Source organism: Oenanthe melanoleuca, chromosome 1 (genome assembly GCF_029582105.1).
Source record: "Oenanthe melanoleuca isolate GR-GAL-2019-014 chromosome 1, OMel1.0, whole genome shotgun sequence".
Classification (NCBI taxonomy): Eukaryota; Metazoa; Chordata; class Aves; order Passeriformes; family Muscicapidae; genus Oenanthe; species Oenanthe melanoleuca.
Window position 1 is genome coordinate 91,067,658 of NC_079333.1, and position 16,012 is coordinate 91,083,669.

Below are 16,012 nucleotides of genomic sequence, written 5' to 3' on the forward strand. Positions count from 1 at the left end.
TGTTACTTTGGCTAAGCAGAAAAGGACTGTGGGAAAGAGACTCAGCTGAATTAGAGGCCGAAAAACAAGTTATGTAACCATTATGGGTTCACATCCTGGTGTATGGTGGTTGGTAGAATTGTTTGTTATGATTTAAAAGTATGTAGCTGATAATGGGCTAACTTCTTAAAAAGGCCTGGTTTTTGTAATAATGTGTCTCTCCTTTGCACCTGCCTGGAGACTGCATCACTATGGACCCTCGCTCACCCACACTGGTGTTCTTATTTTTGCTTGCAGTTGATTCATTTGAAATCATAACACCATTACACAGACAATCACATAGCAAGCTCTGACAATACCCAAGCCTGAAAATCCACTTTGATGGTCTTATACACACACCTGAAGTCCTACAGTCGTCCAGCTTCAGGAAAACAGCTGGTTTGTGTACTGTCAGCACAGAGTGCAGGAACAAGGTCACAATAAATGCTCAGGCCTACACAGACAGACCCCCTGTCCTCTCTAATGTCTCAATCCTAAAATGATGAACATAAGCTATGCAATAAAAAACCCTTGAAAATGAACTTCACAAGACCTTCTCTCAACAAAAAGCATATGTTGAAAATAGGACCATAATAAGTTAAACATCTACAATTTATAAGGTAGATTGTATGAAAACTAAGCTTCAAAATCCTTTTGCAAACACCACAGTGTACTATAACCCTCTTGCCACTGCTTAGCTCTTCCCTGAGTGGCACCTAGGTACCAATTACAGCTTATTTATGATTAACAGTATGCTATCCACAATGCAATCTCAGAAAGAAAATCAAGAAATCAATAGACAATAGAGCAAATGTGTGTGTGTATTGCTCTCAATTAATCTGAAAGCTAACATTCTCTGGTAGGAAGGACATATAGCAGATATATCCACATTTTCCCACCCTTAAACAAAATCCAAACAGCTCACAGGGCTTTCAGATCTGACCCAATCATCACACATAAGATTCCTTTATAATTTACAACTAATTTAGCTAAAGTGTTAACCAATGGAAAAAACATTTTGAGCAGGCTAGAAAACAGAACCCTCATATACAGTAATACCTCATATTCTTCATAAATGATCACTGTCCTTACTAAAGCAATTACAGTGTCAGACATCTAACAATCTAAGAAGCAATATAATGTAGGATTACTTCATAGCTGTTTTATTCAAAAAGTAAACCTACATGAACTCTGAAAACAACTCAAAATAGAAAATGGGTATTTAAAAACTGGTATGAAGATGACTTACTATGTTCAAAAGACTCTCCACACTTTAATTCGTTTAATAAAAATACTACTTCTCATTTCCCAGAATCACAGAATCAGCTGACTTGGAAGAGTTTCACAAGGATCACTGAGTCCAACAACCCTCACTCACACAGACCTCAAATAATTATGATTAAAGTAACAACTTTAGTGCTACCCACTGCTGCTGGGTATCGTTTGACACAGTTTTGGGACTACCAAAATACTTTAGAAAAAGTGAGGTATGTAGAAAATTTTACAGATTCTCTTATCCCTCTTTCAAGGCAGTTACTGTTTATTTGATAAGTGAATCTAGTCACAGTCCTGTGCTATGTTTGTCTGTATTTTATAATCACAATAATTTGGTTGCCAGTTAATTTTCATTGTTGAAAAGATACTCATTCTCCTTATTTAAGTAAGCTATAAGGACCACTTTCCCTTGTACTATGTACTAATGAGTCATACTACTATTAGTAATATTTATATTATTGTCAACTGTAATTATGATCCAAAAGAAAGATTTTTCTTTCCAAATTTTTTAATAAGAATGTGATGGTTTGAAAACATAGAGTATGGAAATATGCTACAAAGTTCTTTTTAACAGAGAACAAAAACTGTAATTCATGGGCAACCAGATCTTTCCTTATGTATTTTTTATTTTATCTATACATGCTTATGCTTTCTTGGGAGGTATGGTTGGGGGTGGTGTATCTTATTTATTTATTTATTTATTTAATCTGACTTTTGAAGATTTCATCACCTTCTTTAATCAAAGAAAAGTTAACATTAGCACTCAAAGCTTTGTCAGGTTGATTAGATTTCTAACCAATTTCATGATAATCCTTCAGTTCACAAAAACAAATCTACAGCAAGAAACCTCAGCAGCCTCTGAACACCAAAAGCACTCAGCAAAAAAAAACAACCTCACTTAAATAAAGAAGATGCTGTCTGTTAACTTAAGTAACAAAATTATTTTTAAATATCTTTTATTTAATCTGGTGTGCTACAACAATGGTAAGCACATCACTGTTGCTATTAATTTTATACACTTGCTCTCAATCTTTAGGTAAAGTCAAGACTGCCGCTGTGAAGGTGACAGTGTCAGAGGTGGGGTTACCCACTGCTTGGTTTAATTTTCACAAATGCTTTAACTTGCTCAGTCCTGAACATGCAGCTGGACAAGATGACATTTCTAGGTCCCCTCCAACTGAAATTGTTCTATTCTATTCTATTCTATTCTATTCTATTCTATTCTATTCTATTCTATTCTATTCTATTCTATTCCTGAATCTCATGAAACTATGGAAACACAACTCACAGATCAACCCGCTTCTTTGTTTGTTATGTCATGCTGTTTAAAATTGCTTTTTGCAATGGCATGTCATCCTTTCATGTGCTAAAAACGTGAAGGTAGAAACCAGCAGCCTACCTCCTACTTTGGAAGGCAATGACTATTAATAAGGAATTTTGTCTTCTCATCTTATTGCTCCCTAAAAATTATCAGAGATACTTCTGCTTGGAGAGAATTCATATTCATCTAATTTTTACTCGCATTTTAATCTGGACATACTGATACATGCATGACTATAGAAGGAATGTAAGTACTAAATTTTACATAATTGAGAACCTGAATTAACTGTGTTGCTGATTTCCTGATAAAAGCATTTGGGATGCAGTCCTTTAGGACTTGATGTAAAGGCCAAATGTTTGATATCAACCAAACAGGAAGTATCATTCCAAGTTTGCAGTTAATTGGTGGATCTCTAGGGGTTACAGGCTACTGAGTCCAGCATGGACTCACCAGAGCTTCTTACCATGAAAACAAAAACAGCAAGGAAATGAAAAGATCATGGTAGGAGGTCTGTGTCAAGGGCACAATATGAATCAAAGAAGCAATAATGAAGCAAATTAGATTGTTGGTTGAACAGAACTGTTCAAGAAAAAAGAAATTTGGAATGAGTTGCCATTGGAATTTGACCTGTTTACCTTTCTTCTCTTTTTGTGCTTTCTGATTGGCTTCATTTGGTACTAAAAGTGAGGTATGAAATTATCTCCTCATGGCTGCAAGGGACAGTCAACAGTACTTGAACTTGAAAATAGTACGCACATCACATTCTGCACTGGCTGAAGAGGAGATGCATCAAATAAATCCCAGTTATCATGAAAACAAACCAGGAAGGGAAAATGTCTGAAAGGCATACACGGCCACACAATCCTTAAATATCTGTGCTTCGTAATGATGTTGAGCCAAAACTGAGAGACTATGGCAAAAGAATAACAGTAGTTTAATAACCCTGACACGATTACAGCAACTGTTGGCAGTTATATAATTTGGAATTCATTTTTTCTCACTCTTTACATATTCTAGGTTTATGCAAAAGCACACCTATGTAAGTATAGGTAAATATAAGTATGCATGGTTTTCTTCTGTTCTGCTTGTCATTCCCTCATCTTCTGACTATGCACTTCCCTGCAACATAGAAATACTCAAAACGCATTTGCAGAAACAGAATGCCTACTGCATTACTCTTGTAGATAACAATGTCTGTACTCTGACAGAAATATTTAGAAAAGCAGCTAGTGGCAGGCCTGTCATTTTGTGTCATCTTGGATTAATTGCTTTCTCCATTGAATCAAAATTACGAGTCCTTAAGATTCTTTTAGAACTAAAAATAAATCTAACTGTGAAAAACTCTCAAATAATTACCAGAAAACACCATATTAGAAATTGATGGAGCTTCTCCTTAGATTAAATTTGTATTTTGACCAAAGCCTGATGTACTGAAGCTTGTCTGTCAGTCTGGCCATACTGAAGTAGCTAAAATTCTGTCTTCAGCCACTTGTGTCTCAGAGGTGTTGTATGCTAAGTGGTATGCCTGTCATACAGCCTGGGCCATGGTTTAACCCCAGACGGACATTAAGTACCACACAGCTTCTCACTTAGTGCGCGTGTCCTGCCTGGTGGGTCAGGAAGAAGAATTAGGAAAAAAAACACAACTTGTGGGTTGAGATAAGAACAGATTTATAATTACAAGCAATCAAAGCAATAATAATATTAATAGTAAATAATAATATTAATACTACCAGTCGTACAATGAAAGGGAGGGGGCAGAGACAGACAAAATCTAAGAAGAGTGATGGACAGTACAATTGCTCACCATCTATAGATTGATGCCCAGACCATCTGCAAGCCACAATTGGCTCCTCTCCTGGGTAATGGCCCTGGTTTATATACTGGGAATTTATGGGGTGCTATGGTATGGAATACCCCTTTGGTCAGTTCAGATAAGCTGTCCTGCCTCCTGGCTTCTTGTGCACCTATTCATTGGCAGACCATGAGAGAATGAGAAATCCTTGATTTGGGGTAAGCGCTACTTAAACATCAGTGTGTTTATTATCAACTTTATTCTTATACTAAATCCAAAACACAGCACTTCACCTGCTACTAAGAAAAAACATAAACTCTATTTCAGCTGGAACCAGGACAGGTTCTAAGTTGCCAGAAAATGAACTGCTTTGCCAACTAAATATTCATTCAACTTCCACACTATCCTTAATCATCAATGACATACCTGTCATTTACTTGATTTAGGAATTTACAGAGCTATCATCTTTGGCAAGATCATGTGCATAGCTCATCCAGAAACAAGTTCCACTTTGAGTTACTTTTTCATACATCATTGGTAATTGCTTAACAGTACTTTCCACCAAATCAAATGTCAAACCAATTTTTTGGACAACCTTTAGAAACTGACTGGAAAATAGAACCTCACCCGCCTATTGACTTTCAAAAGATGACCAAAGACACGGCACTTTAGAGTCCTCTCACACTGTTAATACAACAATTTACTTTCACTTTACTGTATTTTCCTGTAACCATCTGAAAGATCAGTTTAGTCAGAGAACAATGTAAACTCAAAATGTTACCACAATCTTACATCTTGCACAACACACGCAAGAAGCCCATTCTTAATTCAAGAACACTAAGTGACTGTAGAATAAATCCACAATCCATTAATAAACATCCTCAGAGGACACAAAGACAGAATGAGATTTAAAAATCTGGTTAATTGGAGAACAGTTCTTAAAGAAATTGAATAGTAAGTAGCTAGAGATATTTTCCTCTAGCTTATTAGCTGTCATCAACCTGGTTTCCCAAAATTCACGGCAATTCAGCTTGTATCCTAGTTCACATAAATTCTACTTTAGAATATAGACTGAAAAAAGTTATCACGTGTATTTAGTTAAACTGAAAAGACAATCAGTTGAACTGAATTTTGGTGATGATGAAAATGTTTACTTGCTTTTCCTAATAGGAATTTTGCTTGTTATAAAGGCCTTCAAAGGATACATCTTGGGCAGTAAAAGAGCCCAGCCGTGGCTCCACCCAAGATGGGTGACCAGTCACACATTTTCACACTTTTTGCTCTCCTCAATTCACTCTTGCTCATACTTTTTGGGCCTGAAGCTACAATGGTGTCCTCGGTTCTCAGGCTGGAAAAGACTAGTTTTGTCTAACTAAACTGCGAAGAGAACTTGCTGAAACTTCATATGAAGTTCAGAGTTACATACTAATGCAGTACAGAATCTGGAAAATATGAAAACAAAAACTTAAGGCATCTTATTTAATCTATAATAGTCCAGCTTCAGTGAGGCCAAAATTCTTTTTGAAGCAGGAACAGTAGAAAACCTCATGTTTCCTTTGGCTTATCTGTCCCGCTACGTTTCTAACTCTGTTCTAGCCAGCTCAGCCACATTATCATAGTCTTCAGCAAGCATGGAATATCCACCTGATAGTATCAATTACTTGTACTGTTTCTTTACAGTACAAGAAACATCTTCTGTGACACCTAACATTTTACGCAGTCTGTTCATCTAAATTTTCTGGAATTTTCTAAACCCAGAAAAGGTTTTTTTTTGTCTGGCTTGCAAAACCAAATTTGAAAAGTCAATCCCAGAAGCTTGAGATGAAAAATGAAAAATACATCAATCCAACTTTCTAGTTTTTCTGTAAAGTATAACTAGGCTTACAGTTTCAGGTGGATCTATTAGTGAGAGAGAGAGGCAATTTGAAAAATCTTGCATATAAAAGACTTTAGAGAGATAACTAAGAGAGAGAACTAAGTTAGACACACAATATACTATTTTTTAAACTGCTGAAAAAAATCACACACTTTTGCTATTTGTTATTTATTGCCAACATATCACTTATTTTAAAATTTCATCTTCCTAATGTATTATGAAACTAGGTATAAAAAAGTATCTAACAATTAAAAATATTAATGCACTGTAGAAATTGTCACAACAAACGAGCACATGTTCAAAGACAAAAAATGGTAACTGTTAAACATCTATGGTGACATGCAGTTATTTCACTTCTAATACTTTTCTTATAGTCCTCTCCTTCTGCAGTTTTGTTTTTCTGGGTTTTTTTCCATCATAAATTATTGATATTTGCTCCAGAAAGTTTAACATGGTATATAAGGTTAGCAGCACTCCTAGCTTTATGTACTGATATGTTGCATGGCTGAAGATTTGTCTCTAAGCATCTCAAACCTAAATATAATTGAATACAAAACAATGTATTTACACTACAGATAAGATCCATCCTCTTGCTTATCTTGAGTTACCTCATTGAAGGTACTCACTTGAGCATCCTGCACTATCACTGGTAAAAGACACGTATCTTCAGAAGGTAAGGATACTCACCTGTCTTCCGATAACCTGAAAAACCTCCCTTCTCCACTGACACGCTCAGACACTGTACTTGAATTGCAGTTTTCAGGTTAGTCAAGATTAATCCAAACAGAATCTCATGGGCTCATATACTTTTATATGTGCAGGCAAATGCCTTTGTGCTTAACAAAATCAGACTATGCTTATGGCCCGGTAAAACACAGCTGCCAACAACAATTATAAAGAATGTCTAGTTTACCAAATAAAAATTCTGTCAGTTTTAATAGGTAAAATGTCCTTTTCAACAGATAAATAAACAGGTAGATTTGGGTAAATTATCTAAAACAAGAGAAATGAAACATAATCCGTAAGAGTAATTGCTTTGTGAAAAGCAGAATACAAATTTCTATCTTGATTAGCATTTAATTAATTCCAGAGTTTATAAATGCCGCAAAGAAACATACCTGGCATCAACTCAGCAGTATGGAATATCTTCTCCAACTTAATTTTACTCTCCTCTAAGAACTCTTCTTTGGTCATTGGAAGATCTAGAGAACTTAGAATAAGCTCTGCTGCTTCTGGGGCCTGTCTACCTAGAACCGAGGACTTCACATCCCAGCTATAGGTCTTTCCAAAACGCTGACAGATCTCGTGAAATACTTCTGTATAGAGACGTTCAGTATCTAGAAAAAAAAACAAAAAATGTACAAATAAGTAAGCAGCTGGTCTTGCCAAGAGACCACATAAATGGTCAGACATAAACTGCCAGGAGCCAGAGCGCATGTAGTAAAGTGGATAAAATGCCTCCCTTTATTTGCAAGACCATCACCTCAGGTTTTTCAAGCTTAGGGTCTCAACAAATAACTACCTGGACCTGCTCTTCCATCACCTTTCTTTACTGTCCAAGTTATCAAGCAGGATCCTAATTAATATACTCTATTTATGCTTCTGATGAGAAAGAAAATAAAGGAAGGAAGGAAATTCAGTACTTGGGGGTACACCATTACAAATTCCATGTAAACTGAAAAAAGAAAAAAGATTTAATTAAATTTAATTTAAGTGTCTTCAAGAAGAAGCTCCTAAGTGCCTTCAAAGACATTACGGTCATTATTACAGTGCTGCTGGCACCACTGCATTTACAAGAGATTAGTCGAGCAAAACACACTCACTTGTATTTCCAGGGGATTTCAGACAAGAGTAAACTTCAGACTGAATTTTGGCAGTGATACTATCCCGCTTATATGTCAAAGGTGGTCTTAGGCTTAAAGCTATTTTCTTAATACAAACGAACAATTCACCCTTTCCTCCCCTCCTCCCGCTACAAATTTTTGAAAAAGGTGGTCATTAACATTTAATTTAACACTACTGATATGGGGATGAAATGTACTTTCAGCTCTTGTCTTCATTTCAACAAAGATCTCAAACACTGGCTTTTCTACCAGTCTATCTTTTTAAGTAGTCTCCTCTGAGAAGTCAGCTACTGCTGTTAGCCATGCTTTAATTTCCTTCTCACGCATATCTCTGCCTTCTGTATTTCTAAAGACATGTTTATTACCATCACTTTAGAAATGAAAGGCAAAAGCAAGGAAAGAAAGAAGTTACTCTTATGAGATTTATTTAGAAAACTAGGGACTTCACTCAAGAACACACCCTTTGTTTGTCATGTAAAAATATTTTTAATGGAGATAATGAAATAGTGAAATTATTTATGTGGACATTGTGCCATTTTCTGAATACATAAAAATTAAGCAGGAGTGATTAAACTTTAAGCTTTAACAAAGATACTGTGAAGAAAACAGTCTGAAGAAAGCAGCACAGAGCCCATGAGTACAACACAAGCATGTTAGACAAATGCTCCCTACTCCACCACAGTAATCTATCATCCTGAGATCAGCAGACAATTCTGATCTGAAAGCAAAGGAGAAACACAGGGGCTATTTCACCATCATGTGAACATAGAGCAGTGCAGAATACACTCTCTGCCACCTGCCAGAGTGCTCTAGTCCATGTCTCCTTTCAGTAACTAGAGGGGATGTTGGGCCAAAAGATTAGACAAAGACCCAACATAGTTGTCTGGAAAGTTTAACAGAGCAGCAAAAAGGTTCACAAAAAGCACTTACCTTAAAAATAGAGGCAAAAAACCCTCACCTGTGCTACTCTTTGCAAATGCTCCTTAAACAACTACAGTTAAGGGAAAATAACTACAAGTGATCTTGGAGACCCCTCAAACACACAGGAAAGGTATCACAACAGAAACACACATAAATGGGCCCTGAAAGTGTTAAGCTGGCTAACACAAGAAAGAAGAAAAGAAAAAAGAACAGTAAAAAAAATTCCTCCATTTTGCTTGAAAATGCCAACTGGTACCTTCTGTAAGCTAGGAAGGTAAATTAAGAATACAGTTTTTAAAATTCACAGTTTTTCCTTTTTTTTTTTTTTTTTATAAACTAGCTTTTCCTCTATATCTCAGACTCACCAGGTGAAGGACATAAAATCCTTATCCTAAGTTTAAATTTGAAACTGAAAATCAATCCTTATCCTATTAAATAGTACATATCAAGCTAGGCAGAATTGAACAAAGCAAGGAAACAAAAAGTTCTAGAACATGAATATTTTCCTATGGATCTCTACAATAATTACACATTAATCTACTTGAAGTGAAAGGTTAAACTTTATAGCTAAATATACTAGTTTCAATAGTCTCCTGCATTTTAAATAACACACAGCTGACTTGTGAATGAAATTTTATTTATTTTCCTGAAAAAAAGCTTAACGACATCCAGATTGCAGACTCAAAAGCACTCTCTTATGCTATGCTGCAGTTTGTCAATGGAAGAGCACTTATGAACAAGTTTGAGTCAAACCTATTAAATCAGGTAATGTCTTACTTATTCATACTGTGTTAGAATGTAGTTTTTAAGGTGCTGAGAAACACAACACAAACTGACCAAACAAGAGCATCCCCAAATTAGTCAAAACATTTGAATCCTACATTTAATTTAAATATATGTAAGACCCATAAAGCAATGTATATCCTCCAACAAGCAGGATGCCAGAGAATTTTCTTTCCTTTCCTCCTCTGATTAATTATAGTTAAAATACCTGGCTTACATAACCTTCAACTGCCCTTCCAAAGATACTATTTTCACTCTGCCTTAAGTCATAGCATTTGGACTCTGGACATTGACCTTTTGTAAAATTCTACATATTTGTATTGCTTGAAAATCAACATGATTTTTATTTTCATGAGTAGATGACAAAAGCATGGATGTGGACATTTTACTTGCTCAAATAGATAGATATGTTGCATTACTGCACATGAATAAAATCTGAAATCTGTGGAAAAATTATGCATACACACTTTGTAAAATCCAACTGGAATCTGAGATGAGTGCTGATAAAGCTGCATTTCCTACACACATGTATAACAGATAAGGACATGTTTCTTTTGATCAAAGACAAAGGAAGATCTATATGTTCCCCTAATAATTAGAGAGCAGTAAATAAGGATACAACTTCAAGATTTCTTATTCCTACTGGAAAGGAGGAACCTCAAAAAAAAAGCAGGCTAGACTTTTCACTGCTGTAATTAAAAAAAAAAAAAATAACAAAAAAAGCGCACACAGGTAAAAAGATTGATTTGAATTTAAATATACCACTGAAGCATAATTTCGTACTGCTATAAATATACTATACAAACCAAACTATATCTAGCTCCCACACATGAATAAAACCCATTGATGAAATGAAACAAGCAAGAAGAATTAGAAGTTTTGTTGCTGTATAAGGGTTACAGAGCGGCGAAAGGACACAGTAACAAGGCACTCTCTCGCATGGTGCAAGAAAGAACAGTTTATTGAAGGAAGCCATGACTTTATATAAGACAGTTTGTGAAAAACAAAATACAGACAGTTCATTGGTCAGAGAAGGAGACACCTCTTGTCCCTGGCTTTCTCACGGATCCAGCAGGTGTTTATCTTTTGTTATAATTCTTTCTCTTATGCTTGCAGTAGAGAAAAGCCTCTAGCTTGGGAAAAATCCTGGCTGGAGCTGAGAAAGTTTCACAGCCTGAGAAAAAGACTCAGAACCTGAGAAAAGGCCTGGCTGAAATTTGCCTAGGCCTTCAGCAGTGTCCAGAAAGTTCAACTCAAGTGCCTGCTATTTACTCTGGTATGTCCAAGACATCCACAGGCATCCAATGTTAAAAAGGAAATTTGGGCAAGACTAACTTCACATCATGAGCAGCCAGATGCCCTGCAGCATCCCAAGTGTTTCACACTCACACATTTCAGCAAGTGAATCCAGCTCCAGCTGGTAGCCTCCATCAGGAATACAAACGGAGAACACAACAGGACATATGTGGCAGTGGCCTAACCTAATAATATGAAGGAAAAGCAAGAATTCTCAGCTCCTGAAATTTTGAGTAAATGTATAATCTTTCAAAATACTCTTTATTTCTAGCTCTCATGTCTTGTAGTATCTTTTACATGGACATTATCAGCACAACATACTGTCCATCTGCTCGTTAAATTTCACCGGGAATGAATAATATTCATTCCCTAGTGACATTTCATCTTCTAGTCATTTTTATAGTGACCTTTCTTCAATATAAAAGCACAGTCAGGTCCACTGGTGTTGTTTACAGTGTGTAAATCCAGCCACAATAAACACAAATAAAGTGACCAAAATGAAAGAGGCACCAGATTACTCAATTTGTGATCTGGCACAAAAATATGCTGACATGTACTGAGAAAGACCTGCAGGTCACTTGGCAACACACCACAGTGAATATATGAGTGCATGATCGGCTCTAATCACTGCAGAGTCACAATTAGATGGGAAGATCTGCCTAGGCTGGGGGAAGAGCAAACATCAAAACAGAATGTAAGCCCTATCTTTATCACTTACACATAAAGGCAGTTTAGGACAGAAAATTCTGACTTCATGAATATAGAACTTAATTTTTTAGAAGGCTATATACCTTCTAATTGAATATTATGTTATTGCTATGCTAAAATAATCTCTAGTTTATCAAAGAGGTGAGATTAGTAGGCATGAAACCTCCTTTTAGCCATAGATCATCTTAATCTCTAGTTTTGAGTTCTTTGTTTGAATAACCCATCTTAATTTTGCATTAAGCTTCCCAGATGAAATACACCTATGATTTATCCTTCTGCTAGAAGCCTAAACCATTTTAAACAGAGTTCTAATTGTGTGCATTCAATACATTTCAGTAATCCAAAATCAGACCCTAGACAACTAAACTGAAGGACTTTTTTTTTTTTTTTTTTTTTTTTTTTTTTTTTTTTATTTTTTTCTTTTGGTAAGGGATGGAAAAGTGATCAAAGAGAAGAATTTTAAGTAAAGCAACAGGTTTCTTGTGTACATGTCTGTGAGACAGATTTCTATTCACACATAGAAAAAAATTATTTTCAGTATTCAATTTAGCCAAATATAGACACAGTCAGTCATTTTTACTGACATTTTGGCCTAGGATGAGAAAGACTCATTAGATTTTGTCACCATCAATACTGAATGAACATATAGGTTCACTTTATTCCCATAATCTCTTTAATGTATGCAACAGTGTAAAAAAACGTACAAATTACTGAAACACTCGGGGTACAAGAGATAAATATAATTATAAACCAGAATATAATTACAGAAGTGTAAATTTTTCCTTTGCCTTTTTGCATCTCATTTGGTGGTATTTAGTACAGTATAAACTGTTAACCTGCAAAGAAATCTATGTAAGAGAAATGGGGACAACTGGGATTAGATCAATCAAGATTAGGTACTTCCTCTACATATAGCGTTATAGTAACGCCATTCACATCTTCTCTCACTTCTGGATTAAGATATAACACAAGCCTTTGTGTGTTTATTCTCCCATTGTATCAATTGAACAGTGTTAAAAAACATAGGATTTAAACAAAGCAGAGGCAAAGCCAAAATAGTGACAGATTTCCCATCAGAAAAGCTTTGTTTAGACCAGAGCATCACATGCTCAGTCATTGATCCCTATGTCCACCTATTTCAATATCAGCAAAATCATGTACTCAATAGCTCTTCTTGCTCTCCCTCTCCCAAGCACACAAAAGACACAGCTGAGCTCGCTGACTGGTGTGTCAAGTCTGTGAGACTCAGAAGTAAAAAAAATGCTGCAGCACTGCATGAAAGGCAGGGAATGGATGTCGTTCAGCTAAGTCTCTGTACTCTGAAGAGATGTCTCATCAATCTTGCCATTCTATAACCTCTCTCCCCACAGACAGTATATGCTCTTAGCTCATTCAGTTACACAAATTAACCAATTCTTGAAATACGTGGATTTCAGCAACTGAGGATGTGAGTTTCAGTGAGTCATTCAAAACATTTCCAAAAGTTATGTGGACTTACCACAAATTTTAGGAAGCAGCACTGGCAAGATAAAAGCCGCATGGATATCCACAAACTTGCAAGTTTCTACTGGTGGTTTTGGAAAGCAGGAAAATAGAAAAGAATGGGAAACCAATGGCCTCTGAACAGCAAACTTAAAATGGAAAAAGGAACATCCTCTCAACACAAAGAAGTAGTCAAGGTATTACTATCCACAATTTAAAAATTACAGCTTCATCCTAAAAAAGACCCAAAAAACCCACAAAACCAAAAATGGTCACCAAGGGAGAAATAGTCCATGTCACTGAATAAACGTTCGTGCGTAATTCATTCCCAATAATTTTTTCTCCCTTATTTCTTTCAGAGAGAACCCAAGACTTTCCTCTTACAGTATCAGCAGTCAAACAAGACAGATAAAGCCAATATGAGCAATGTAAAAGAGTAGGAAGTATGCAACTGTCACCGAAACAGGTCTGAAATTGCAAAAGTTAATCTACAGTACACAACTCTCTTGCAATTTGTGTGAAAAGATCAGTTTTGAACTACCCCCTCAACATTCTTCTATTCCCACTTTCATTACTATGAAAGCCAGTTTAAAAATACATGACTATGGTTAGCCATGATGGCTAACAGGAAAAAACACCCAGCAGGGTAACAGCTGACCTTGAAATCACTTACAGCAGCCCACTAAAAGTAGGGATTAAGAAGGCTGGCAATAGAAATTACCTTTTGCACTAGAAAATGAAACTTAGTCTTTCAATACATCCTAAAGGCCTAAGGCTGTTTTTCTAGCATACTCTGGCATTTTTCATGCTATTTTGTTATGTAAATATATACACTTTTATACAGATAAACTATTTATATGCTTGTACGTACATACATAAAGCATACAGGCATTTATTTTTATATATATACTTATATATGGTGTATGTACAGAACTGTGTTTTATAGGCAAAAGGGTCTTTTAAAGAATAATACTCAGGATGAGTACTAGCCAATGAATACAAACCAACCTGGAGCCTCCAGACTTAAGGGCTCATTAAAGGAATGTGGTTCAAAATGCTTAAAACTGAAAGTACACAAGGAAAAGGAATGTTCAATTCTTTATTGCAGTATTCCCCCATTCCTCCCACGAACTTGTTTAGGAAGAAAAGTGTAATCTAAATTTATCATCTTAGACACACCCAGTCCACTGCCACAGGAGGAAATAAGCACTGTTTTCACATGCTCAAGAGAAAAACTTGAGCTGTTCCTAAATGTCAAGGCTGATGCACCCAACCAGGAAAACTGAACCTAAAGGCAGTCTGGACCAACAAACCAAGGGAAATGCAGCTGCTACCTTTCCACTCTCATAACCACTACCACTTAAATTAATCTTATTGTTCCCTGGAAGTTAAAGGAAGGTGAATTATCTATTAAAATAAACATCAAGCACCAAATAACAGCTACTTCAAAATCATAAGCTAGTTATAAAGATCAAGTTATTTATTAAACCATTTTGCATGATTGATAAGCCATAACTTCCAAAGATAAAGAAAAAAATATTATAATAGCTTAAAATTAAAATTACTGCTTCCAATTTAATTGAGTAATGACTTGTAAATCATTATATTTTTGATTAGCACTTAGAAAAACTCACTGAAAAGATACATTATTCATTTTAGTAAGGAGTAGGTATAAGTCTATTCTGGAGCTTTAATTTTTGCAAACCTATTTCTTATTTTCCCTTGTACTTGAATATTAATATAAGTACACTCCAAGGTAGATGAGAACAGGTTACATTGTGATTACTTTACTTAGTCCAGAGAAACACGCTGCTACTAGCTAATTCAGTGCTGTCAGTCTGTTTGCCTTTCTCTGAGAGATACTACCACGAATTCAAGTTATTGCTAACAGGTTTAAAAAGGAAGTAAATTTGATTCTCAAACAATAGCAGCTGCATGAAACTATTCCCAAATGAGTATTTTCCCCCTCTGGGCTTATATTACTGGGAGAATTCTTCAATGACAGCTACAGAGGAAGCCAATTTCTCATTTTATATGCAAAGAACAATGGTACTTCTATGGGGAGAGGAAGAAGCTTCTAAACAAATTCAAAAGACTTTTAGTTTACATTAATAGAGGAGACATATCTTAATACTATCTGGTATTCATATATACACCTTATCCTTTTTTAATGCCACAGTAAAGTGAAAGAAACAGTTCACTAATAAAGCATACAAACTCTTCCAATGTGGAGCTGTAAACAAACACTCTGGCACCGATGCAAAACAGCACATGAAAACGTAAAGAAAAGTCTGTATTTCAATTCCAATGCATGAGGGAATTGAACTTTGAAATATAAAGGCAATATTTATAACTTAATGCAAAACATTCTAAAACTGTACTTATTAAGCATCATCTATGTGACAGTATCTCATTAGTTTAAAAACAAAAAATCTATTGATTAATAGAAACTGCCTGATATGCTTTCTTAGGCTCTTAGCCATTAAAGACAGAACTATGCAAACAGCAGTTGATATGGTGCCTACAAAACCCTGCTTGTTGGGTGGAAATCTACAGTTTACAGACACAGCTTCTTATAACGTGTATGGAGAGACTCAACTCAGGCAACAGTTACACTGTAATTAGTATATGAGTATATGAGCTAGTATACCACGGAAATTTATACAATGTTCTCAACCAGAGGAGCAATTACC

General features: G+C 35.7%; 1 protein-coding gene across 1 annotated transcript in view; it reads right to left on the reverse strand.

Moving 5' to 3' along the window:
* Nucleotides 1–16,012, reverse strand: part of PUDP (pseudouridine 5'-phosphatase) — a 61,751-nt gene that overhangs the window by 30,434 nt on the left and 15,305 nt on the right. Inside the window, exon 2 of the mRNA XM_056485671.1 lies at nucleotides 7,404–7,622. Within this exon, the coding sequence (XP_056341646.1) occupies nucleotides 7,404–7,622 (219 nt within the window). The remainder of the gene's footprint in view (nucleotides 1–7,403; nucleotides 7,623–16,012) is intronic.